The sequence below is a fragment of the Sipha flava genome, unplaced genomic scaffold (genome assembly GCF_003268045.1).
Source record: "Sipha flava isolate LNK unplaced genomic scaffold, YSA_version1 176_pilon_pilon, whole genome shotgun sequence".
Classification (NCBI taxonomy): Eukaryota; Metazoa; Arthropoda; class Insecta; order Hemiptera; family Aphididae; genus Sipha; species Sipha flava.
In genome coordinates, this window is record NW_020272062.1 from 1,329,513 (window position 1) to 1,351,754 (window position 22,242).

The 22,242-nt window shown below is 32.2% G+C and overlaps 1 protein-coding gene and 1 long non-coding RNA gene across 9 annotated transcripts in view; one reads left to right on the top strand and one right to left on the bottom strand.

Moving 5' to 3' along the window:
- Nucleotides 1-2,322: 2,322 nt before the first annotated feature.
- Nucleotides 2,323-22,242, bottom strand: part of LOC112680347 (protein sickie) — a 91,815-nt gene continuing 71,895 nt past the window's right edge. For 3 of the 8 annotated variants that reach the window (XM_025550414.1, XM_025550412.1, XM_025550416.1), the window contains 12 exons: nucleotides 6,166-6,249; nucleotides 5,964-6,093; nucleotides 5,426-5,568; nucleotides 5,071-5,267; nucleotides 4,840-5,008; nucleotides 4,645-4,762; nucleotides 4,382-4,581; nucleotides 4,078-4,325; nucleotides 3,793-3,939; nucleotides 3,289-3,719; nucleotides 2,760-3,031; nucleotides 2,323-2,695 (listed from right to left, as the gene is read on the bottom strand). In XM_025550414.1, the coding sequence (XP_025406199.1) occupies nucleotides 2,591-2,695; nucleotides 2,760-3,031; nucleotides 3,289-3,719; nucleotides 3,793-3,939; nucleotides 4,078-4,325; nucleotides 4,382-4,581; nucleotides 4,645-4,762; nucleotides 4,840-5,008; nucleotides 5,071-5,267; nucleotides 5,426-5,568; nucleotides 5,964-6,093; nucleotides 6,166-6,249 (2,244 nt within the window). In that variant the 3' untranslated portion in view covers nucleotides 2,323-2,590. The remainder of the gene's footprint in view (nucleotides 2,696-2,759; nucleotides 3,032-3,288; nucleotides 3,720-3,792; nucleotides 3,940-4,077; nucleotides 4,326-4,381; nucleotides 4,582-4,644; nucleotides 4,763-4,839; nucleotides 5,009-5,070; nucleotides 5,268-5,425; nucleotides 5,569-5,963; nucleotides 6,094-6,165; nucleotides 6,250-22,242) is intronic. The other 5 variants (XM_025550417.1, XM_025550413.1, XM_025550411.1 and 2 more) reach the window with 3 other exon arrangements.
- LOC112680349 lies at nucleotides 13,800-14,717 on the top strand. The gene is made up of 2 exons (XR_003148297.1): nucleotides 13,800-14,031; nucleotides 14,216-14,717. It is a non-coding gene; the product is annotated as an uncharacterized LOC112680349 (long non-coding RNA).

A 22,242-nucleotide genomic window follows, 5' to 3' on the forward strand; every position in this document is an offset into this window, starting at 1 on the left:
TAATCTCAAATACATATACCCATATAAAATAATTTTTTTTTTATAATTTATACCTAACTAAATATTAAACATGAATAATGATTATTAATTATTCTTAGATCTTTTCTTAATACATACAAAAAATACAAGCCATATTACCCAGTAAAATATCCAAAAAAAATGAAAACTCCATTGAATAATGAGCATATTTTAATCAATAGATCTATATCTGGTGAGTAGTCAAAATATTGAAATATTTAACGACTTCATTAAAATAATAACTAATTGTTTAAAATAAATTTTAGTTATAAATTACAGTCATAAATCTAATACACCATTTCAAGTAAAAAAAGAAATAAAAAGCAGCACTCCAATCACTGAAAAAGTTCCTAGTTTAATGATAAATCCATTACTAAGTCCAATAAATATACCATTGAATGAGGACTATAGTATTTTATGGAAAGACTCATTTTTCAAAAACGATCATGATTTAAATAAGCAAACCATAACTCTAAACAGTGACAAAAGCAAACAAATAGAATTATCAAATACATTAGAAATAATCAGCATAAATAATGTTTCAAATCAAAAATTACAAAATATAGACATTACTGAAATGGAATACTCAAACAATACTCAGAATCAAATGCATTTTATTAGTAGGGATCCTAAATATATTCAAGCAGAAAATGAAAGCTTACAATCATCAAATGAAAAGAGTTATATAAGTTATATAAGGAATGAGGAATATCTCAAAAATGAAACTAAATATAATGATAATAATATGACTTCAGAATATTTCAACAATATGAAAAAATCAAGGAATAAGAAACGAAAATATATGAAAAAAAATTTAGATGAAAAGCTTAAAAAGAACTTTAAAAAATATTCACATAATTTGTCAGTACAAAAATCAATTCGTATAAAAATACATAAATTAAATAAAATTAAGCGCAAAACTAAGAAATCATTCTTGGAATCAAGTGCAAATGAATCATGGATAAGAATAAAACAAGCTTTCAGTAACGATTCGTTTTCAGAATTAGATAAAATAGCACTAACACCAGTTACAATGAAAAGTAGTCTATGGTTGAATAAACATTGTAATACTATAGAACAAAATTCAACCAAGTTGAATTATAATCATTGGGAAAATAGTATTACATTTAGTGAGAATTCTTCTCTTGAGGTATCCAATATTGTACAAACATTCAATGTTGATGAAAGTAAAAAATACAATGTACCAAGTATATCTTCTATGAATTCACAAATTTTAAGTGAAAATAGTTTTTCTTTACTTAATTTAACCAATAGTTCTCAACAGTTAAATTCAATTAAACAAGAGTATATGAAAGCATCAATAGATAGTTGCAATGACAATAATTATGAAAATTATGAAAATCAAAACCAAGTGCCGAAGTTATTTGGCAACATACAATTTATAGAGACATCATATTCAATTTCAGATGATACCATAGCTATGGTTAGTATAATAATTACAATAATAGTTAGATAATTTTATAACACTTAATAAAACTTATCATGTATAGAAACATTCATAATAATGTTACAAAGTGCATATTTTAACCTCTAATGTAAGAAAATAAGATGATAATCATTAGTTTCTTAAATGATAAAAATGTAATACCTATTATCATAAATCATTCGTGTTATCATGAATAATTTTTTTAGGAAAACTGAATTTCGAATACAAATATTCAAATATTCAAAGCTAACCTACGCAATAAAAGAAGTAATACAAAGAGATTTCAATAGTAAAAAAAAATCTAATTTTTCATTCAATAGTTTATTTATTTTTCTTTTATTAACAAATAGAAAAATTTGTACTACATATTATATATAAAAAAAACATACAAATACAAAATAATATTGTTTATAAATACAAAAGCACTTTTTAATATTAACAATAACAGTATATTAGGCGAGGTCATTAACTAATTTTTTTTTAATTTTATTAACAAATGATAGTAAGCAAATCAATTATAGTAAAAAAAAAGCACCAAAAATTTAAATTCAGAACAAATATTCTTATCAATAAAAACTTTTTAAACAATAAATTTGTGAATCATCAATAAATTAAATTTGGTATTTTTGAATACAAAATATGTTAATAGTTTTTCAATTAAAACTTGTTATATATTAAAATGTTTATAAAAGTATATTTAAGGACGGTTTTAACATGAAAATAAATTTAAATGAATAAATAGTATATTATTGTTGAGATTAATAATTTTTTAAAAGAAATTTATACTGACTTTTGAGCATTTATATTTGTTTGTAATACAATGTAGTAAGAACGGTTTTTTAAAACTAAAAAGGCAGTCGTTTAGTCTTACAAAAACAAAATTTATTGTCAATACTGAACTGAAATATTTGAAATAGAAAAATAAATTGGTTCGTATAAAATTTTGAGCTCACAAAGGTATTCAATTTTTAACTTTTAAGAAACAATAAACTATCATTTATTTATTTATAATTTGGTAAAGATACGTCTTTGGGGCTTGGCTACCAAAATTTAATTTTGATAAATACAACTTACAACTATTATAAAATCACAAAACAAATAGAAAATATTTTTTCTTTAGTGCACTCATAATGTTGCTAATGCTCCATTACTATTAGGCAAACTTATGTCAGTGTCATTTTGAGGACTAGAGTAATTTGCAGCTTCTTGAAGAGTCATCAGCATGTTTAACTAAATAAAAAAAAAATACATTAATAGTAAAATATTAATAATTAACTTAAATAATCATACTAACCAAAGGATCATGATTATGTTCCAAATCATAGCCAACATCTTCTGGTCGTATTCTAATAAATGATTCTAAGGTTTTATGTACTGCATTAGACCATGGATATGACTGAATCACAAACAAAGTTGGATCATTCCAAGCTGCTCTTTTTCCATATAATCTTATTCCTTCACGAACCATGTCCATTACATATGGAACTAAAGAGTAATTCCATAAATCTGAAAACCACATCTGTGATGTTTCTAAATCCATGGGACAAGAAATAAACAAGACAGGACCTAAAAAAAACAACCAATTACAATTGATAATGAATAAAAAATAAAATTGTTTTGTAGTTTATATTCTTAAAATAATAACAAAGTATTCTTAAATAAATAAATATTTTATTAAAAATTATGCAATTTTAATGATTTTATTTCAAAGATAAAAAATTGTTTATATATTTATTTAATAATACTTTTATTTATATTAATGATGAATAATAATTAAAATTTCTTCTTGTTTAATTATTTATATACTCAGAGTTGAAAATCACCTAATGTAACTTCAGATGAACTATGTGTTTCTAGTAATTGATTCAAATGATTTCGTACTTCAGGAATCCATTCTACAATACGTTTTAGTTGTGCATTTCTTTGACCTAGTTGACATTCGTGTTCTACAAGTTTACGTCTCAAATAACGACCGAGGAATCCTTTCATTGGTTCCATATGGTTGGCACACAATACCCATCTGAAGTTATGATGTAATTGTAGGCTAGTAGTAGAACATGTTGACTGGTTTATAGTGCCTATTATATATGGACACTTTGGACTTTGAAAACCATTGAACACATCTGGTAAAGACAATGCTTTGTGTAAATTCTCTAAAATCACAACACATGGAATTTGGGAAGGATCACAATCAGCTTGATCTGATATTTCGCTCAAATAATGTTGCAAATCTTTATTATTAGTTTCATCAACACTAAAACAACATTTTAAATTATATTAAAAATTTTAATATGTAATGTATTAAATAGATGTCATTTTGAACAAACCTAAAAGTAACTATAGTTGAATCATTGCATTCTTTTCCCATTTTCATAACTAGAAACTCAGCAAGTTTATTAGACAAATAAGACTTGCCAGTACCGCTAGGTCCACATAGTATAATTCTATGATGCTCACTTAATAAAGAGACATATCTAAAAATAAAAGAAATTGATACTTTGTTTTTTTATCTTAAAAGGATCTAAAGCTTAACAAAATATAAAAATTGATTTGTTTCAATTCACAAGTTTACAGTTTAAAATTTACTTTACTATGCTCAATGAAATAGGTACCTTTGAAGAATACTTTTTGGTATGAGAGTATCAAATGCTAAAGCATCTAAGCTACCAGAATGCATGGCACCTTTGAGACAAATCGATATACTTGAACCATTTGTCATGCATTCATAGGGTGATTTTTCAGGAGGTTTGTAATCTTTGGTATTAGATATATATCGTGTAATATTATCAATGTGATAGCTCCATATGGAATCGGAACACAGTCCCAATTTAGTAGTTGGATCAATACGTTCAACATAATCCTGAAAAAATCAATATATTTATAGATAAGTATTTTTGTGATAAATCAAAATCTTACTTTGAATCCTTTAACGACAAGATGATCTACCATATCCCATTTTGATTTTGATGAAACAGGTAATGCAGATATTATGCACATTTTGGTTTTATTTTCTTTATATTTGTTGTAACCACCATGGCTACCTAGGAACACATTAACTTGGACCAGCATAGAATCAGAATCTAATGATGGTAGTAATGCTTCTGCCAATTCATCACCTGAATAAAAATATATTTTAAATATTTTAAGTATAATTACATGTTATTCCTAATAAAATTTACTTTGAGTATGATTTGACATTGGTGGTGACTGTAAGGAACTACAACTGGACTGAAGAGATTGATTAGTAACAATTTTTTGTAATCTTTCATTATCTTGTTTTAAATTCAACATTTCATCCTGCATAAAAATGTTGTTAACTTAAAAAACTCTAAAGAATAGACAAAATCAAAACTAAATCAAAATATATTACTTACTCTCATTTTAATAACTGTGTCCTTTAAAGACTCAAGTTGATGCGCTGAGCTCAAAGCTTCCAGTCTTATATCAGTCAAAACAAGATCTTTTTCTCTGAGTTGTTTCCTTAGTTGTTCAACCATTTCTGGACTTGAATCATGATCTACTCGATCGCAATCGTATAAACTTCTAAAATAAAAACAAACGTAAAAACTTATTCATACTATAATTATAAAAATCAAAGCATTTACGTCGTAGATGAATGACTGTTCTTCAATCCTAACCCATTCATATGCGGGGTATTGAGCATGGGTGAAGATGGAGCTGACATATCGGAGAGAAAAGCATTTTGATGGTTTCGGGCAATATGTGCTTCTTCAGCATCCGAGAGCGAGTTGCTGCGGTTCTTCTTTGATCGAGAGAAGGCCTTACTGAATGAACTGCGTAACTAAAATTTAAGAATAGTAAAGTATTACACATTCATAAGTTTTAAAACTAAATCGGATGGTGTTTGAAAAAAAATTCAAAACTTATGGAAATTTCAACTCCCACACAATTGAGTAACTTTTTTTTAAACACCAATCACTTTTAATTAATGCCGCATACGGATATGTGTTGTCGTACCCATCCTCTTTTCTTTTTCTTGTCAGCTTCGGATTGCTGGGCTGAGCTCGATGCACTGCATGCTGACGATAGAGAATTCAAACTAGAGACCGAATCTGTCGACAGTTGACGTGAAATGTTATTGCCTAAAGACAGAAGGTTAAGTGTTTGGAAAATGTAACGCTATAATCGTTTCCTATGGTGAGCGAAACACGTTAAGAATACAATTCTAAAATCAGGACAAATTTTTAATAAATAAATCAAGTGACCGGTAATAAATCATTAATTTAGAGGTCAAAGTATCAAGTATAGTACACAAGTTCATTTCAAAAACATTTAAATATCTATTTTCCACAATGAATTGTTTAAATTGTTTACTTAATCACAAAAATATAAATGTGCTCATAAAATATAAATTTTTATAAAACTATTTGAAATATTGTCCATTACATTTTTGTATCTTTTCAATATCCTGAGATTACAAACTAGGAAGGTCAGATTTATATTCCCAAGTGAAATATAAAAAAAAAAAACATGTTACCAGTGCTAGAATCAGCAACAGAATTAATCGTATGCCTTCTCTGGTGGTTGCCATTAGGATGGTTTCCCGGGTCGGCACTTTGTTTTCTTAACATTTCAACTGTTTGACGTAATTCATGAAGTTCGTGATCCTAGTGAAGAACAGAGCAAGTTCAATGGATATTACCTATATGATTTAAAAAACCAAAATCGAATAAATTTACCTTTTTCTCAGCTGTAGCAGTTAACTGTTGAAGTCTTTGAGTCATGTTGGATAGAGATTGCTCAAACGCAGACACTACGTGCGCCTAAAACAAAATAAAACAAAAATGAATCCTTATATTCCAATAAACTGGATATAACAACAATTACACTAAAAGCACCGATTTATTATTCTAGACGCGATGCGATTTTTAAAGAGTTATCCTCCATAGAGGCAGCAGTATTAACAAAATTTTAATAAAAATGCATATTTTAATGTATACATGTATTGATATTAATGTGCGTTCGATGTGTAAGTTATTGATGGTACCGTGACAATATTAGCTATTGATTGTTGCGCTGATACTAATTTATTTCGTTCGTGCAATTTCCAATAGTTATGACCATCAGTAAGTTTAGTTCTCAACGGTTGTAAAAACATTACACTTTTAACGCGTTGTTCAAAACATAATCTGCTATAGTTGCATACATTTGTAAAATATTGGAAAACGTCCACGGTAAATGTATTGACTTCAATAAATGAGTAAATGTATTGATTTCAAATAGATTGTTGTTAAGCTCGTGGCTTTATTTCGACAGAAAAAATTATGCTTCATTGTATTGTGATTGTGTACTGATGGGATTCGAAACGCGTAAATATGTTTCAATAAAACGTTTTTATACATAGTCGCATATATACAGCTTATACTAAACCCGTTGAAGAATCCGAGAAGTTAGAGAGATTCCCTAGGGCTTGTCCACCATCAACAATATGATCAACAGTAATTGCTATAATCTAAAAAAAAGAAAAATAAACGTCGGATGTGTTTTCAAAATGCACAGGTATCATTCAAACTGTTTGTTTTAAAATACAATACTAGACGTATACCTAGTGCGATAATGAGATCGAAATATTGTGCTCGAATTTCTGCATCTTTTCGTACATCTGATCATGCAAAATATTCCCATACACTATTCTGCTGAATGCAAAGCATTATCGCTATTCATCGTTTAAACAAAAAAAAAAAAAAAAATGATTATGTACTTTGTACAATAAATATGAGCAACTGGTTTTTATCCGCTCCAATAATTGCTGTCGCTCGGTGTTTAAACAAGACCAAACGAATAATACACGTTGTTTTATACATCCGGCGGCGACATAATCCAGTGAATGGAATAGGAATATTCAAATTATAGGTCAGTCGTTTGAAAAATGATTCATAGATAACGATTTTTTTGCTGAATTTTTATGTGCGCCGTGACGATAATCATCGTTTTTCGGAAATTGAAGCAGGTTTGCTGATGATTAACACGTACAAAAAAAAAAAAAACTCGCAATAAATATAAAAAAACGTATACATTTTTTCGGAATATTTTATCTTAGATAGTCTGAAATTAATCGAACATTTTTAACAACTTGGCGTCGATCATAAACGAACAACGGTACGAACTAAGAATATAATAAATACGAAATTATGAACCGATCGAGTGTTTTAATGTAATTCGGTACAAATTAAATCAAAGATGTTATATGTTGTGTATCTTCCAAAATCAGGTTTAATTATTTTTAAAATAAGAATGCACGTATATTTCGCCGATGGGAGAGGAGGGTTATCTTCCTTTTTGAAAATTAAAGTTTAATTTTTATTCGTGTACCGATAAGTACACGGATTTACACATTATATTTTTCGTTTGAAAAGCTCGGGATGGGGAGGTTCCGAGTCGTGCACCACGTATAGTTCTAAGATCGTACGCACGGCTAGAGGAAACACGAGCAGTCGTGGAGCCGATGCATGCGCAACATACGTCCGAAAACTGTGAGGCCAACACGGTCAACAAGCACCGAACACGCGTGTTCTGGGGACGGTGGACATTAATCGACTATGTGTGTTGGAAACGTTTCGGCGGGCCCCCGACACCGGGTAATGGTTTCTATTCCTCCGGATTTGTCGATCGGAACGTACCGAGTCGGGGAGACGGGCTGGGCGGAGCGTCGGATCAACGCAGCTTGGTAATGCACGACAGGATGGGAAAAATAAATAATAAAAAAACATGTCCCGGGCACGTGCAATAGTAAACGACAATATAGTTCGCACGGACTTCATTCACCGAAACACTCTGTATAGCATACAATAGTACAACGGAATTCGATACCTGTTCACCAAACACATTTACAAAGGCAAACAACGCCGTGTTCACATTCGTTTTACACGCGTTTGTCAGCGTTTGCGTATTACGCGCGTTGTCTGTTTGTTTTCATGTGTCATGATCGTATCATTATCATTTTTATTATTATTAATTAGGTATTATTGACGAAAACCGTCCCGCTGAAAACAGCGTACCACGTGCCGTCAATGCGTCGTTCGTCTGACTTATAAAAAAAATGTACAGCCAGTGGACAAATTAAAACAACAAGAACAGTAGTGATAATAGTTATAGCTAAATATACTACTTGCACCATTTCGAATCTGAGCGGGACGAACAGAAAACCAATTATCGAAATGTAATCGTAGCGGACAGGATGTTTCAAGTTTGAGAAATTCGTGTAGAAAAAATAAATAAATTCAACATCAAAATATTTATTTTCACGATTCGAGTAGAATAAGTCCTCTACGGAAACTTGGTCGACATTCCATTAATTGATTATGCATTTTTATCCTATGTGAGCAAGTGCGTACGTACAACAATAGCATACATATTGAGCATATATTTTGCGTTTCAAATATGAAACTTTATAATGGTAGAAATAAAATTCGATTATAGTTTTGCCTGCACCTTAATTTTTTTTTAGAAATCTTGGCAACAACGTACCAGCAAACAGGACATGCATTCGGATAAGTACATGTCGGTTTCGGTAAATGGTTATTACAGTATAATGTTGCAAAGTGGGTCTTGTCCGAGGATAGTTGAGAGAAAATACGAAAAATAAGAACAATGTCGCAAAAACTATTACTATTATCACTCGTTGATTATAATAAGATTAAAATATAAATTACCAACGTTAATACATTTATCATTCTTTTCGCCCGCCCGCCGTCATGAAATGGGTCAAAGGAGTCATCGTTATCGTCGATTTACCTACTTTTATCAGGAAACCGAGTTAATTACCGTGGTTCCTACACATAATATGCTTAGAAAAAAAATAAAATAATAGTAGCAACAATAATAAATCGCAATAAAAACGTAATATGTGTACACATAATATTGTGCGCGGCGAACTCGACCGATAACGAACACATGTCGTTGACCGGCTGCACAAACATACGTATACGCAAGTATTTTTTTTATCTTTCTACCAGCGCGATTGGATATTATTTGAAAATCCTGCGTTCTCCTGGACTAGATCTCTCGAAGGATAAAAGTTTTATCGTTATCAGTTTTTTTTTAAAAAATATTACTATAGCGATTGAATTTAATAACAAACGTTTTTTTAACATTCGATCGAATACGGGGAAAATTTTTTAATAGGATTTCTAACAATAAAATACCTATTTCGTAAAGTTCGAAACTGATAAAATGGTCGTTATGTTGGATAAAGTTCTCGGATTTCAAGTATAGTCAATGTAAGAAGAATAACAAGACAGTTCGGCAACGAATTATAATCAAAATCATATTTCATCAGAATACAAGTAATATAAAATATTTTGACGGAATGATTGATTGAAATGGCTGCAGTAGTAGTCTCCAAACGGTCGTTGCGACCGACATGCGCGCAAAATCAATATAAATATTACACTCTCTGTTATACATGTGTAACAAATAACAAGATTATCGGTCGAAACGAAAAACAACCGTTTGAAAACACGATACATGTATTTGGTTTTCCTCATATCGTCGTCACACATTGCGCAGTGCACACAAACGAGGTGGCTCTTTCACACGGGAAAATGATCGTTATTATATGTTGGTACGGTAAAGGTACATTGAAACGAAGCGAAAAAAATGCCGCATGATGTTATTGTTACAATGTTAAAAATACGAATTTATCGTCCGTGTCACGCCACCGCTGTTAGCGTTTTAATTACCGTATAAACATATGCAACGTAAAGGGGGCGATGAAGGAGGGGGAGAGACCAGGCCGAATAACAGGTCGCGGCGGACGAAAACAGTTGTTCGCGTCGTTTTAATGGTGGTTAAGTAATAAGTAATAACTAATAATAATGATATTACACAAGATGCCTCCTCGTCCACCAACCGTATAACAACGGAAACATGGAAAATATCTGATTTATCTTGAAAGCCCATCGCGCACACGCTGCAGCGTAGGACGCGACTCGAACCCCGGTGGTTTCTATTTTCAAACCATCAACGTACATTACCACCGGGTTCCCGACGGCTACCGACTGCTACATGTACACAATGTAACCGCGGCCGTGGTACTTGAGACTCGATAATGCAGCAGCGTAATAATTTTTTTACGACTAGACGGTTAATACGCGCTTACATATTGTTATTATTATTATATACGTATTCCACACGAACAACAATCGAGTATACGTGATACGGGCCGAGAGGATTAAAAGCGAGTGGGCAGCGTCAGTGGGGTGTTCGCATCCCGGAGCGCCAGGGATCCTCCGGGCGCGTATGTCCTACTACTTGGATTATAAAAACCTACGACGTACAACTCCAAATTATGTACGTTATGATTGATATCAATGCCGTCGACGTGTCCAACAAGTGCGGTTTAAACCGCCTGCGGAAACGGAACGAGGCGGGATGGTTTTAAACGCTCATTTACATCCGCAAGACGAAAACGATGATATTTAAAAAAGCATAGGACGATTTTTTCCTTCATTATATTGGTATGACAAAACTGTTTACTGCAAACAAATCGTCGAATTTTAATCGAAACTTATGACAAAGTTCATTTTTAACACTATCACAGATCAATATGGAACAGACTCAAGCGCGGTTGTTACGCATTATATATGTGTTATTAAATACTTGTTCATCATCATCAGTTGCCGAAAAGGAACTATTTCCACGCATGAAATAAATAAGTTAAAATTAAAAATTGTATAATTCGATGTCAAATCTTATTTTAAAACATCTAATCTGCGTTCTTATGAACGTTTTTTTGGCTATACTTATTACCTACGACGGTAGATGTAAAATGAAAACATTAAAATATTTTCTCATTAAACATTTCTACCTTGATGGTACATAAACGTTCTGATATTAATTGAATTCGCATATTATTCATGGCTATCGTCGCTAATCAATAAATTTATGTACCCATACCTTAATTAAGATTGAACAATATGAATAATTAATTACCCGCTGAGGCGTTATTGCTAAGTCTTATCGATAAAATATTGTACGAATTTATAGTAAGTTACGTTTCGACTTTTTGATCATCGTGTGTGACGTTTAATATAATACAATTCACAATGTTTAAATTTTTCATTATAATCGTGAATACAGTTTTATTAATTTGGGCAACTATAAATCATGTTATTTTAGAATTAATAAAAATTCGGATGTTATTGTTTAGCGTTGCATATGCAGTCTTAAAAAATATCATTAATAACGAAAAACGGTTTAAATTCACGCTAATATCGTACTTATTTTGTGTGAAATTAGGATTTATGTTATTTGCAAAATTAGGATCCATGTTTTATTAATTTGTGTGGTATTTGGTTGTGTTGTGTAGTAATGGAATATATTGATATAGAACTATTTAACCACAAAATGAACCGAGTACACGTACCATATTATTCTATTGCTACAAGCGTAACGATTATTTACAATAATATTAATACAATTAAAGAAATGCCAATGGAGAATGTCAATTAGATTTTTAACAAATACATACACACATAATAATATGACATACATTCGTTCGCGCTGCGTACCTAAATACAAACGCGATTGGTTTATGACGAAAATATCGTTTTCTATGGACTTTTTTCGAGACCAGGTAATGCAAATGATTTTTTATCTTGCACAGGTTATTAATTAATAGAATATTTATAAATCCAACATATTTCGAATAGAAAATGATTTCGCCAAACTCGGAAGTCAGTACTTGTTATGATACCCTCCTTTCCCTTTCATTCCCGTACAATTTTTTTTCTTACCGAGTAATAAAATGTTGTCCAGATCGAGAACAAGTTTCAACGTCATGTTACACACGTTTCGGCTGCAAAACGTTTTAAATATTATAAAGTAATATGTGTATATAGGTAATATATAATACAAAGGACTTAAGGATGCGGAATCTCGAAAGGTCTTTGTGTGGAATTTTTTTCCCGCTCGTTTGCGGACGTCGTTATTTCCGTGAAAATATAAAATGTCACGTACGTACACTTAACGGCAGGGGGTGTAAGACGGAAGCTAAGAGGAGCGGAGTTAAGACCGAAAACGAGATCGTCGGCAGGTATATCGCGGGATCGCCATGAATACGGTACGTCGGAATAATCGGACAACGCACGAGCATACAACAATATATAAATAAACGTATGATAAAATAACGCACCGTCCGCACAGTTATAATGGGGACTCTCAAGTGGCTCGTGCATTGGCCCAGCGTTCTTGTCGATACCGTTTCGTCGGTAATAACAATAAATTGAAGAGCATCACACGCACACACAGGAAACATGGTGTGGAACAAGATATGTCCTTGTCACTTCAGCCGATTTTCTCTTCAGATTCGATTATTTAGACGACGCATTTATAATATACGTATAATATATATATATATATATATATATATATATGTACATATAGCCACGTCTTAAGTGCGTGTGGTGCTCATATCATAGATTGAAAAAAAAAACAATTAGGTACCCCCGAATCGATTTTTTATTAACCTCAAAACGAATTATAATATCCACATCGGGATATTCGCTTTTAGGTTACGTGATTATTTTCAAGATTCAAAAACGTGCGTTTTACGAATACATTACACGCAAGCACAACGTAAAGCAACTGTAGTAAAGAGTTATAAAATAATGATGTGCAAAAAATTTACCAAAATAAATTATTAAGGTTTTCATTGAGTTTTTGTACATTGAGAACCTATGGTTGAATTTACGCGCTCGACGTAGAACTACTAACCAGAGGACCGTGTTAGCGCTCGACACTATTTACGAGACTTGGTCGGGCAGGACTATCGCTTGCGGGGGGATCCCGTGTTGTCTATGGACCACCAGCACCGGCCTGAGCCGTACCCGTTTGGAACCCGTGGGGTTCCCCCTGGGTGAGGGTTTTGTTACTATCTGGCGCCGGTCCCACAGCCACCACGTGAGTTTTTGAACAGTAATTTCTTATCCAACAGAATAACGAACCCTTTTTTATACATACTATATATAATATATATAATAATATATATTATATATAATTATCGAGAACCATATCATGATTACATGTACGAACATGCGCAATACATATAATACATTTTATTAATACATTAGTCATACATATATAATTTAATAAAGTATTATTATAATCTATCATATCAACCTAATCGATATCATTAAAATATGTATATTAAATCATCATTATATATAAGTTAATTAAATATAAAATGTTATCGTGTAATCATCATAACATTATCAATAATCAACACTGAGTCAACACTTAATTGCCAATGGACATCGTATACTAATCATAACATTTATTATCATTAAATTGTTTTTTAATAAAGAATCTGTCGAGGAGGAAATATACATACACATACATTTTATAAGTAACCCCTGTTCATGATGACACTAAGTTGTCACTTTCCATCGAGAAAAGACGCAGACCAATATTCATGTGTATTTCTCATCCACTAGATAGCTTTTTAACAAGAAAAGTCTGTTGTTTTTATTTATCAAATTAATCATGCCTGGAAAACCCTAAAACAAAGTAGACGAAGAATTTCTACCAGTACAAAGGGTAACAAGGTAAGAAAACATTTTAATTCGCTGTTTTCCTATTTTTCCTCTTAAAGAAAAATATAATATAATTTTTAGTCTAACCTATATGGCTTGGATCCTATAGCGGACTTTTATTTTATTACAATCATTATATTTTAAATAAATATGATATGATGTAGAAGACATGTTCTCTATAGACGTCACTTTTCAGGACAAGAGTACGTTTCCTATGTCATTTTTCAAGGATATACCAATATCACCACTACAATACTCTATACTTGTCAACATCTCATCGCATTTGTATAAACTATATAAAAAAATGCCCGAGGTGCGGGGACCAAGCCCGAACGCGGCTTCGTCGTCGGAGAATTATTTCCAACGTTTGTTAAACAACTGTAATTCCAGTAAAATGGGCGGATTTCCGGGATATTTCAAGTATTCCACCCGTACGCTATAATAGAACGATATCAAAATAAAGAGTTAAGTCAATAATCATTGGTATAGTAATTTTATTCGACATCGACATAAATTTGATGTGAGAGAGATATTAGGTTTCTTTTCAACGTGGCAAAATTGAGAATTACCAACAAATTTTCGTAAGCAAATTAAACAAGCACCGTTTGGGTGAATACCATGAACACTGACCACGATGTTTGTCAACGGCGCATAAGCGTAAGTTATTTACAAGATTCTGAATAAATGCGTCCTTTTTTTAAAGTGATTTTTTTTTTCAAAAACGTTACACCGTTGGTCGATCGCACCTTGTTTCTCGCATGATCGGATATTAATATATATTAATACCCAACGGTAACGATGTGATGATTGTGCGTAGGTATAAACCGCGTGTCTGCCCCCATGAACGACATTGTTCGTCCGGTCCCGATAAAAACACGCCACGTAAATTTCACCGGAAACGACAGGCGCGCAGCGATGATGAACATTCCGTCGCATAGAAAAGATGAACGCGGAGCAACGTCGTCTAGATAATATTATTATAAGAACATTTTGTCGTATGAAAACGTCATAAGCGCTCGTTTTCCGGATCCGAAACGAATCGATGATGACGACGACAACGTGCAGTTCTCCCAACAGTACAATAAATTTGACGGAAAACGACGTCCCGATTAGGTAGTGGATGAACGGGAGGAAAAAAACAAACTACCCAAGTTCTTTTCATGAACAAATAATAATAGTAGTAATGAAAAATCATAATAATCGCGATAAGCAACGTTAGAATTAGTGATGGGCATAATCTCGATATATCGGTTTTGAAAACAATCGAAATATTTTGATTATCATAAAAATAATCGAATAATTTTGATGTGAGCAAATTTAACTGTTGTTTGGATCTTGGAATAGTTTAAATTTTTAGAATTGGCCACTGTCAAGCAAATATTATTACTAATTTATTGATCCAATTAGTTTATTTTAAATACGAAAAACAGTTTACACATATCACACTAGTGATATACACCACCACCTGCAGCCTTTTCACTTGAAATTACGAACCATTAACTTAGTAGCAATCCCACCCAGATGTGAAATAATTTGCACTATGGATTCAAAAAAATTTCACAGCAAATAGGCGATAAATTGAAAACAATCGATTTATAAATATGATCGGAACGGTCAGATGACAGAAGACAACTTGTTATCTTTATATTTACCGAAATTATAAATATAAGAAAATTTAGCACCAGTTGCAGGAAACGTATTTAATTACGCTTTCGAGTGAGACATACATATGCGGTTACTACACAAAATGCACATACGTCTATTATTGTTACCGAGGTCGAATTTTGAAAGTTTAAAAGAAATTTCCCTTTCATTTTTGTATAGTTAACATCAGGGGCATACATCAATTGCGCCGCAAATCGCAGGTAAAGAAAGAAAAATTATGATAGAAAAAAGGTATACATCAACTGCGCCGATCGATATTCCAATGTTATAAATTGTGTACGTCAATTGCGCCGATCGATTCTTAAATATATATAAACGTCTATAATACTATTTCTATAATAACTACATATAGGTTTTTACGTGTTTTAATCTAATATATTATCTATATCATAGGTAAGTTTGAATTATATTATTGTATTACTTGAAGATAAAACAAATTACAAAATGTGGACAAATACCGTGTTAGGTTATAGGTAAATCCATAGTATTGTGCAGTACAATTCCACGCGTTGTTCGTATAGTCGTTCGTTTAGTTGTCGTGGCTCGTGCTTAAATTTATAATGGAAATAGTATTAAGTGAACGTGGTAAAGAACTAATTATTTACCAAAATTATAAATTTTCTTACAAGGAACTTACGAAAAAAGGACATAAATGGCGGTGCGCACACAAAAGTTGCAACTCTAAGCTGTACGAATAAAAATCATAAGAATAAAAAACAAAAAACCATGGTTGAAGATAATATATCCAAGTATTTAAATGGAAATTTAGATATGTTTGAATTTGTACAACGAATAAGCTACCACTACAAAAAATGATTATAAGGTAGTATAATATAATAGTATAATAGTATAGTATAAGGTAATTAAATGTAAATCTATTTTTATATCTACATTTTCTAATTTTAATTAATTTTTTTAGATTGAGATTAAGATTCAAGGCACTTCATCAGAAAGATAAATTTGTATGTAATATATATATGTAAATTATTTTTATTTACTTTTAACTAATATAACTTTTTTAATACCAGCGCAATAGATGTATTCCTATTTAATATACATTTTTTATACCGGCGCAATAGATGTATACTATACAGGTAGTGTCCCAAATTCGGCGCAATTGACGAAACCCCAACATCAGAATTTGGATTAGATAAATTTGTAAATGTTTTTTCAACTCTGGGTTATTTAAAACGACGACCTAAATTATAAGTTCTTGAGAATTTATAGATAAGGATATTTCTCAAAATAGTGGCTTCATTAATATTGGGTACGATTTATACAGCCCATTAACATGTAGTTAAATATTTATAACTTCATTTTAAAGTATTTGATTTTGAACAGAATGCGCCAGAAGGGTTATTAAAATAAATCCAAAACGATTCCTCGTATCGTTAGTACTCATACACAAGTAATGAGAAAAAGCCATAATAAACTATTTTTGAACACGGTATTCGATATTTATACGTTATAGTTTTCAGAGTATAAAAAAGGGGTTTCGATTTTAAAATCAATAATTGGTCATCGATAATGCGGCATAAACCAAGGATTAAAAATAAATAATCATCATTATAATAGTTTATAATGAATTAGTGATTAAGAATGTTTTTGAAATAAGAAATATTATTCGAGGGATTAGAACACGATAGAATGCGATAAGCTTACACGTTTAATATAAATCCTTATATATATATAAAAGAACAGGCCTTTTTTATGTACCCATTATGTGACGATGCTATTTAACTTTTTTTCAATTTTTTTCACAGAATTGTTCCAAATACCTTCCAAAGTGTCATCACGTCACCCGATTTTCAAAATTTTGATTTTAAAAGGTTGAAATCGGTAAAAATAATTTTTTACATGTAATTTGTATATTATATTCATATAATAATAACAAAAGCAGTTGACCGATTACGGTTGCTATGACTTATGTAGAATTATATGGAAAATAGCGTTATTTTGACAAACATAAATAACCGAACTGACTCAATAAACTCGCTAATAATTAGTGGATTTCAAGCACTAGAAATGGATTACTTTTCTATCGATACATACAGTTATTAATAGTGAAAAATTGGTATATTTTCCTACCGAGTTTTTAAATTCACAAACACCATCTGGTATGCCTCCATATAAAATATCACTGAAGGTAGGAGTTCCAATCATATTACTAAAAAATTTGAATTTTTTTAGATAATGTAATGGGACTAGGCTTCATGTAACCTCTCTTACAAAAAATAACATTAAAGCTGAAATTTTGACTGAATGTGCTAAGGGAGAAAAAATATTTTTACCGAAAATACCATTACACCCCAATGATTTTCCAGTTAAGTTTAGAAGAGTTCAATTTCCAATAAAAGTCTGTTTGGCAATGACAATAAACAAAACCCAAGGTCAGACATTAACTTACTGTGGTGTAGATTTGGAAAATAACTGTTTTTCACATGGGCAATTAATTGTAAGTGGCATTGTCTAGAGTTGGAAAATCTGACCATTTATTCTTTATGTACCACTAAATGAAACTCAGAATGTGGTATATAAAGAGGTTTTGACTTAAGCCATATTAGAATTGAGCAACTGCCAAGAGTCTTTTGTAAATATTATTATTATTTTTTTTGTTTTGTTTATAATTCAGCCACTACTACTATTTAGCTTTTGATAGCATTAAGTAAAATACATTTTTTTTTTCTTTAAAACACAAAAATGTGTGTTGATTTAAAAATTTCATTTCGAGAAAGCAAATAATACACACGGGCGAAGCCGGGTAATTCAGCTAGTGTAACTATAAACGTTAAGCATACGATGTTGCGTGATCTCGCGGAGAAATTCGTAACACGTTGGAACCGTATAATTAAGTTTTTGAAATTCACAGTACAATACTTGTTTTTTGTGCAATACGTCCTAAAAACTCAGAGATAGCAACATCAGTAGGTATAACAAAAATTACTCGCTATAAACATTCTAGAGAGATCTTCAGCGGTTGTTCACCAAAACACTGTACGTAAAACGTACGATGTATATAATCGTACAGGAACGCTCCCCTTTAATCTTAAAATCAAATGCGTTGATATTTGAGCTTTGTGTATTTATTGTTATTTATACTGCCTTTCGGTAATACGATACCGGGGTTTTTTCTATGAATCACATAATTCTGTTTAAATTTAATGATTCATTTAAATGCAAACAAAACGCATGTAAATATACATATGCGGGCATATGTCAACACGGCAACAATATGTTCTGATATATATTTACTGAAATTTCGATAAAAAAAAAAAAACCGTTGTTATAAATCGACGAAATTATGACACAAATAAAATATAATAATTATAATTCGCCGTTTTTTCACTTCTCACGCATAGAAATATTATAATATCAAGGGATAAATAATTGGATGGCGCGATTTGCAATATCTGTTTACCGTATAACAACAATATACATAGAGTGAATTATATTTAACACACGTGCTTATGGAGTTCGAGATATGCTGATGGGCCGCGGGGACACGAAAGTCACATAAAAGTTTCTACGTTTCATAATGTTTTTAACACCGCGGGACGTCGTCGGTCGACCATGCACATAGCTCGGCAACGTTTTCGATTATTATTATCATTACTTTTCCAAAAGCAATCGTCTTGCCCAACAACACTTCGCGCGTATCCATCGTTATTATATTATTATAATGATATCGTTACGAAACACATACACGTCGAGCCGTCATGAAAGACGATGTCTGGTCGATGGAAACCGGACGATACACCGCGCGCGGTTGACGAGACTCGTAACGATCGCGAGTCAATAATAATAATAATGTTTCCTGTTACCACAAACGCGATACTAATAATACGATAGCAACACACTTGACCATTCTACTACAACGCACACACACGCACATATATTATTAAAACCAGTAACCACACTACCGCGCACTCTCGTCCTGTGTACGTAGTGCATAACCCGACTTAACAATATTATTATCTCATCGTATGTCAGAGTGGATCTTCTTCTAATAACAGAGGCCCCCGCGCGCGTTGTTGTTGTTATTGTTGTTAATAGTATTTTACGAAGAACCGAATTTCCATTTCATTCTACTATTATTTCCGAACCGATTGTTCATGCCGGGGGAAAAGCGTGAAGAAAACACAACACTCGACCGATGTTAGTTCAAAATTCGGAACGTTTCTAAACACAAGCGAGTATGCAGTACGCGCGCGCGCAAGCGGTGATGACGTCGGGAGGCACGTGCCGAGCTATGTACCACGCGCGTTTTCCCGCAAGTGTTCGATTCGATTATTGATTAGTTAATTTCGGGAAACGGCTGCTTTCTTTTTCCTCAATCGACACTTTCTCTCTGTCACAGCAGTTTTCCTTATGGTGATCCAGATCCATCGAATTATCTTAATTGTTCTAAACGCGTCATGCATTGTTTTTTTTTTTTTTTTCGCTGCTGCAGAACTCGCTTTCGAGGGCGATGATCACGACAAAGGCACGGCGATCGCAATAACAATAATAATGCAACCACATCGTGGATAAAAGACTAGGTCGGGGGATCCAAAAACAGAGAAACAAAAGAATTATACGAAATATGAAAACTGAAAAATATCAAGAAGCACAACATGCGGAAAATTTTTGCCACTTTGAAATGCGATTTTACAACAGAATTATAAAACAAACGATGGTAAAATGCGCACGCTGCACACGACCACACTTGTGTTAAAATAATATTTCGTCTCTCCTCTCTTATCGATTGTGTACGGCACACAATAACACAATAATAATAATAATAATAATAATAATAATATGTAACGACAAGGTGATGTGTGCACCACACTTAGTTCGTTCAACATTCTTAAAATTATTTTCGGACATGTGCCTGTCTCTCTCGCTCGCTCTCGGAGAGCAGCAAAGAATAAAATATTCTAGAGAGCGAAAAAGAGATTTCATTTCACGATACTATTGTTGTGGTAATGGACCATTATTATATCGCATTAATGACATATTATTATTTATAAACAAAACGATTGGATTTAATCGGAAACTGCGCGTATAATAATAAAATATTGTACACGTTTGGATTTTATCAAATGCGAAAGAAATAATACTTTTGATAAAATTCGCAGTTGAAAAATTTCGATTGTTTGACATGGAATATATTATTACTATAAACCTACTAACTAACGTAACATCGCTCATTTAATGTATTTCGGTTACATTTACTAATTATATATATTGGATTGCATTTTAATTACGCCAGCTGGTAGAACGTGCAAATAAAAAATAAATAAAAATTCGTCCAGTACTATTAAATTATATTTGTGTACGTAATAATATTATATGTGTATTGCTCAATAAAAACGTAATTTGCACGCAAACACTGGACGCGGGTGACCAAGATCGTTTTAACGAAAATATACTCGTTAAGATTTATAAAATATCTCAGTTAGGAGTTTAATCAGAACAATTTAATACGATGAATTTTATTATTGTAAAATTTGTGTTGTACGCAATGTTTATTGATCGAAAATGTTCTTGCAATAATTTATCAAGATGACAAGAAATGACCGCACACAATAACAACAATCATAATACGACGATATTATTATTCGAATACGTTTCTATTATTGATCGGGAGAATCTCTTGTCATATATTTACCATGTTATGTTTGCTGCCTACGTCAATGTTATGCCTGTGTAGAGAGATTTCGTAGTCCCCCGAAAGCGCACCGTTTTGCGATGCGTCGATTTTCACCGCGACGAATCTCTGAGAGGCCGATCGCAATTTTTAACCACCGTTTCTTAGGATTTCTTCACGTGAAAAACACACACCGTTTTAATACGACGTGTATAGATAGACACAAAACACATTAGTGCAGGGACACCAATCATGTCATCTCGTTATGTGTTTACATGTTCTTCAGTTGTGAAACGATCGCGCGTCGCTTTCACCGCCCGACGGTACAATTTATACTATGCGCGTTTATAACGGCACTCGGAACGAAAAATATATAACATCAATAATGTATAACAACGTATTGCAGAAACCGAACAAATTTACACAAACGTCAATTATTACAATCGTTTTTACGTCTGTTTCGTGTAATAGAACTCCGCGCAGACTTTATTACATCACAACACGACCACGCACATGTGACTATTATACGTGTACGGGTCAATTGACGAACGTTAATTAATTTCAAATTACGAGTTTAAAACGTTTATAGCGTCTTTCAAGTTCACGACTAATGAAACACAAAGGTACAAGTTTTAATTGTTTCCCGCGCGCACCACCTCCGTCTTGTATACTTAATTCTACAGGTCTTCTCGTCAATTGTGCACATAACACAATACGAGACGTATTCGAACGTGAGTAACTCTGTTTCATTATTTATTTCATACCGCGTTCGTTTACACGTTTCAATGTACGTTACGTTGTGCTGCATTTCGCACAAGCAGCGCTTCGAGATTTTTCCGCGCGGGATACATTTTAACATATAAATACAATGATACGTATACGAGTATTTGTCGTCACACCGCACCACTGCTCCGATGCACAAACACCTT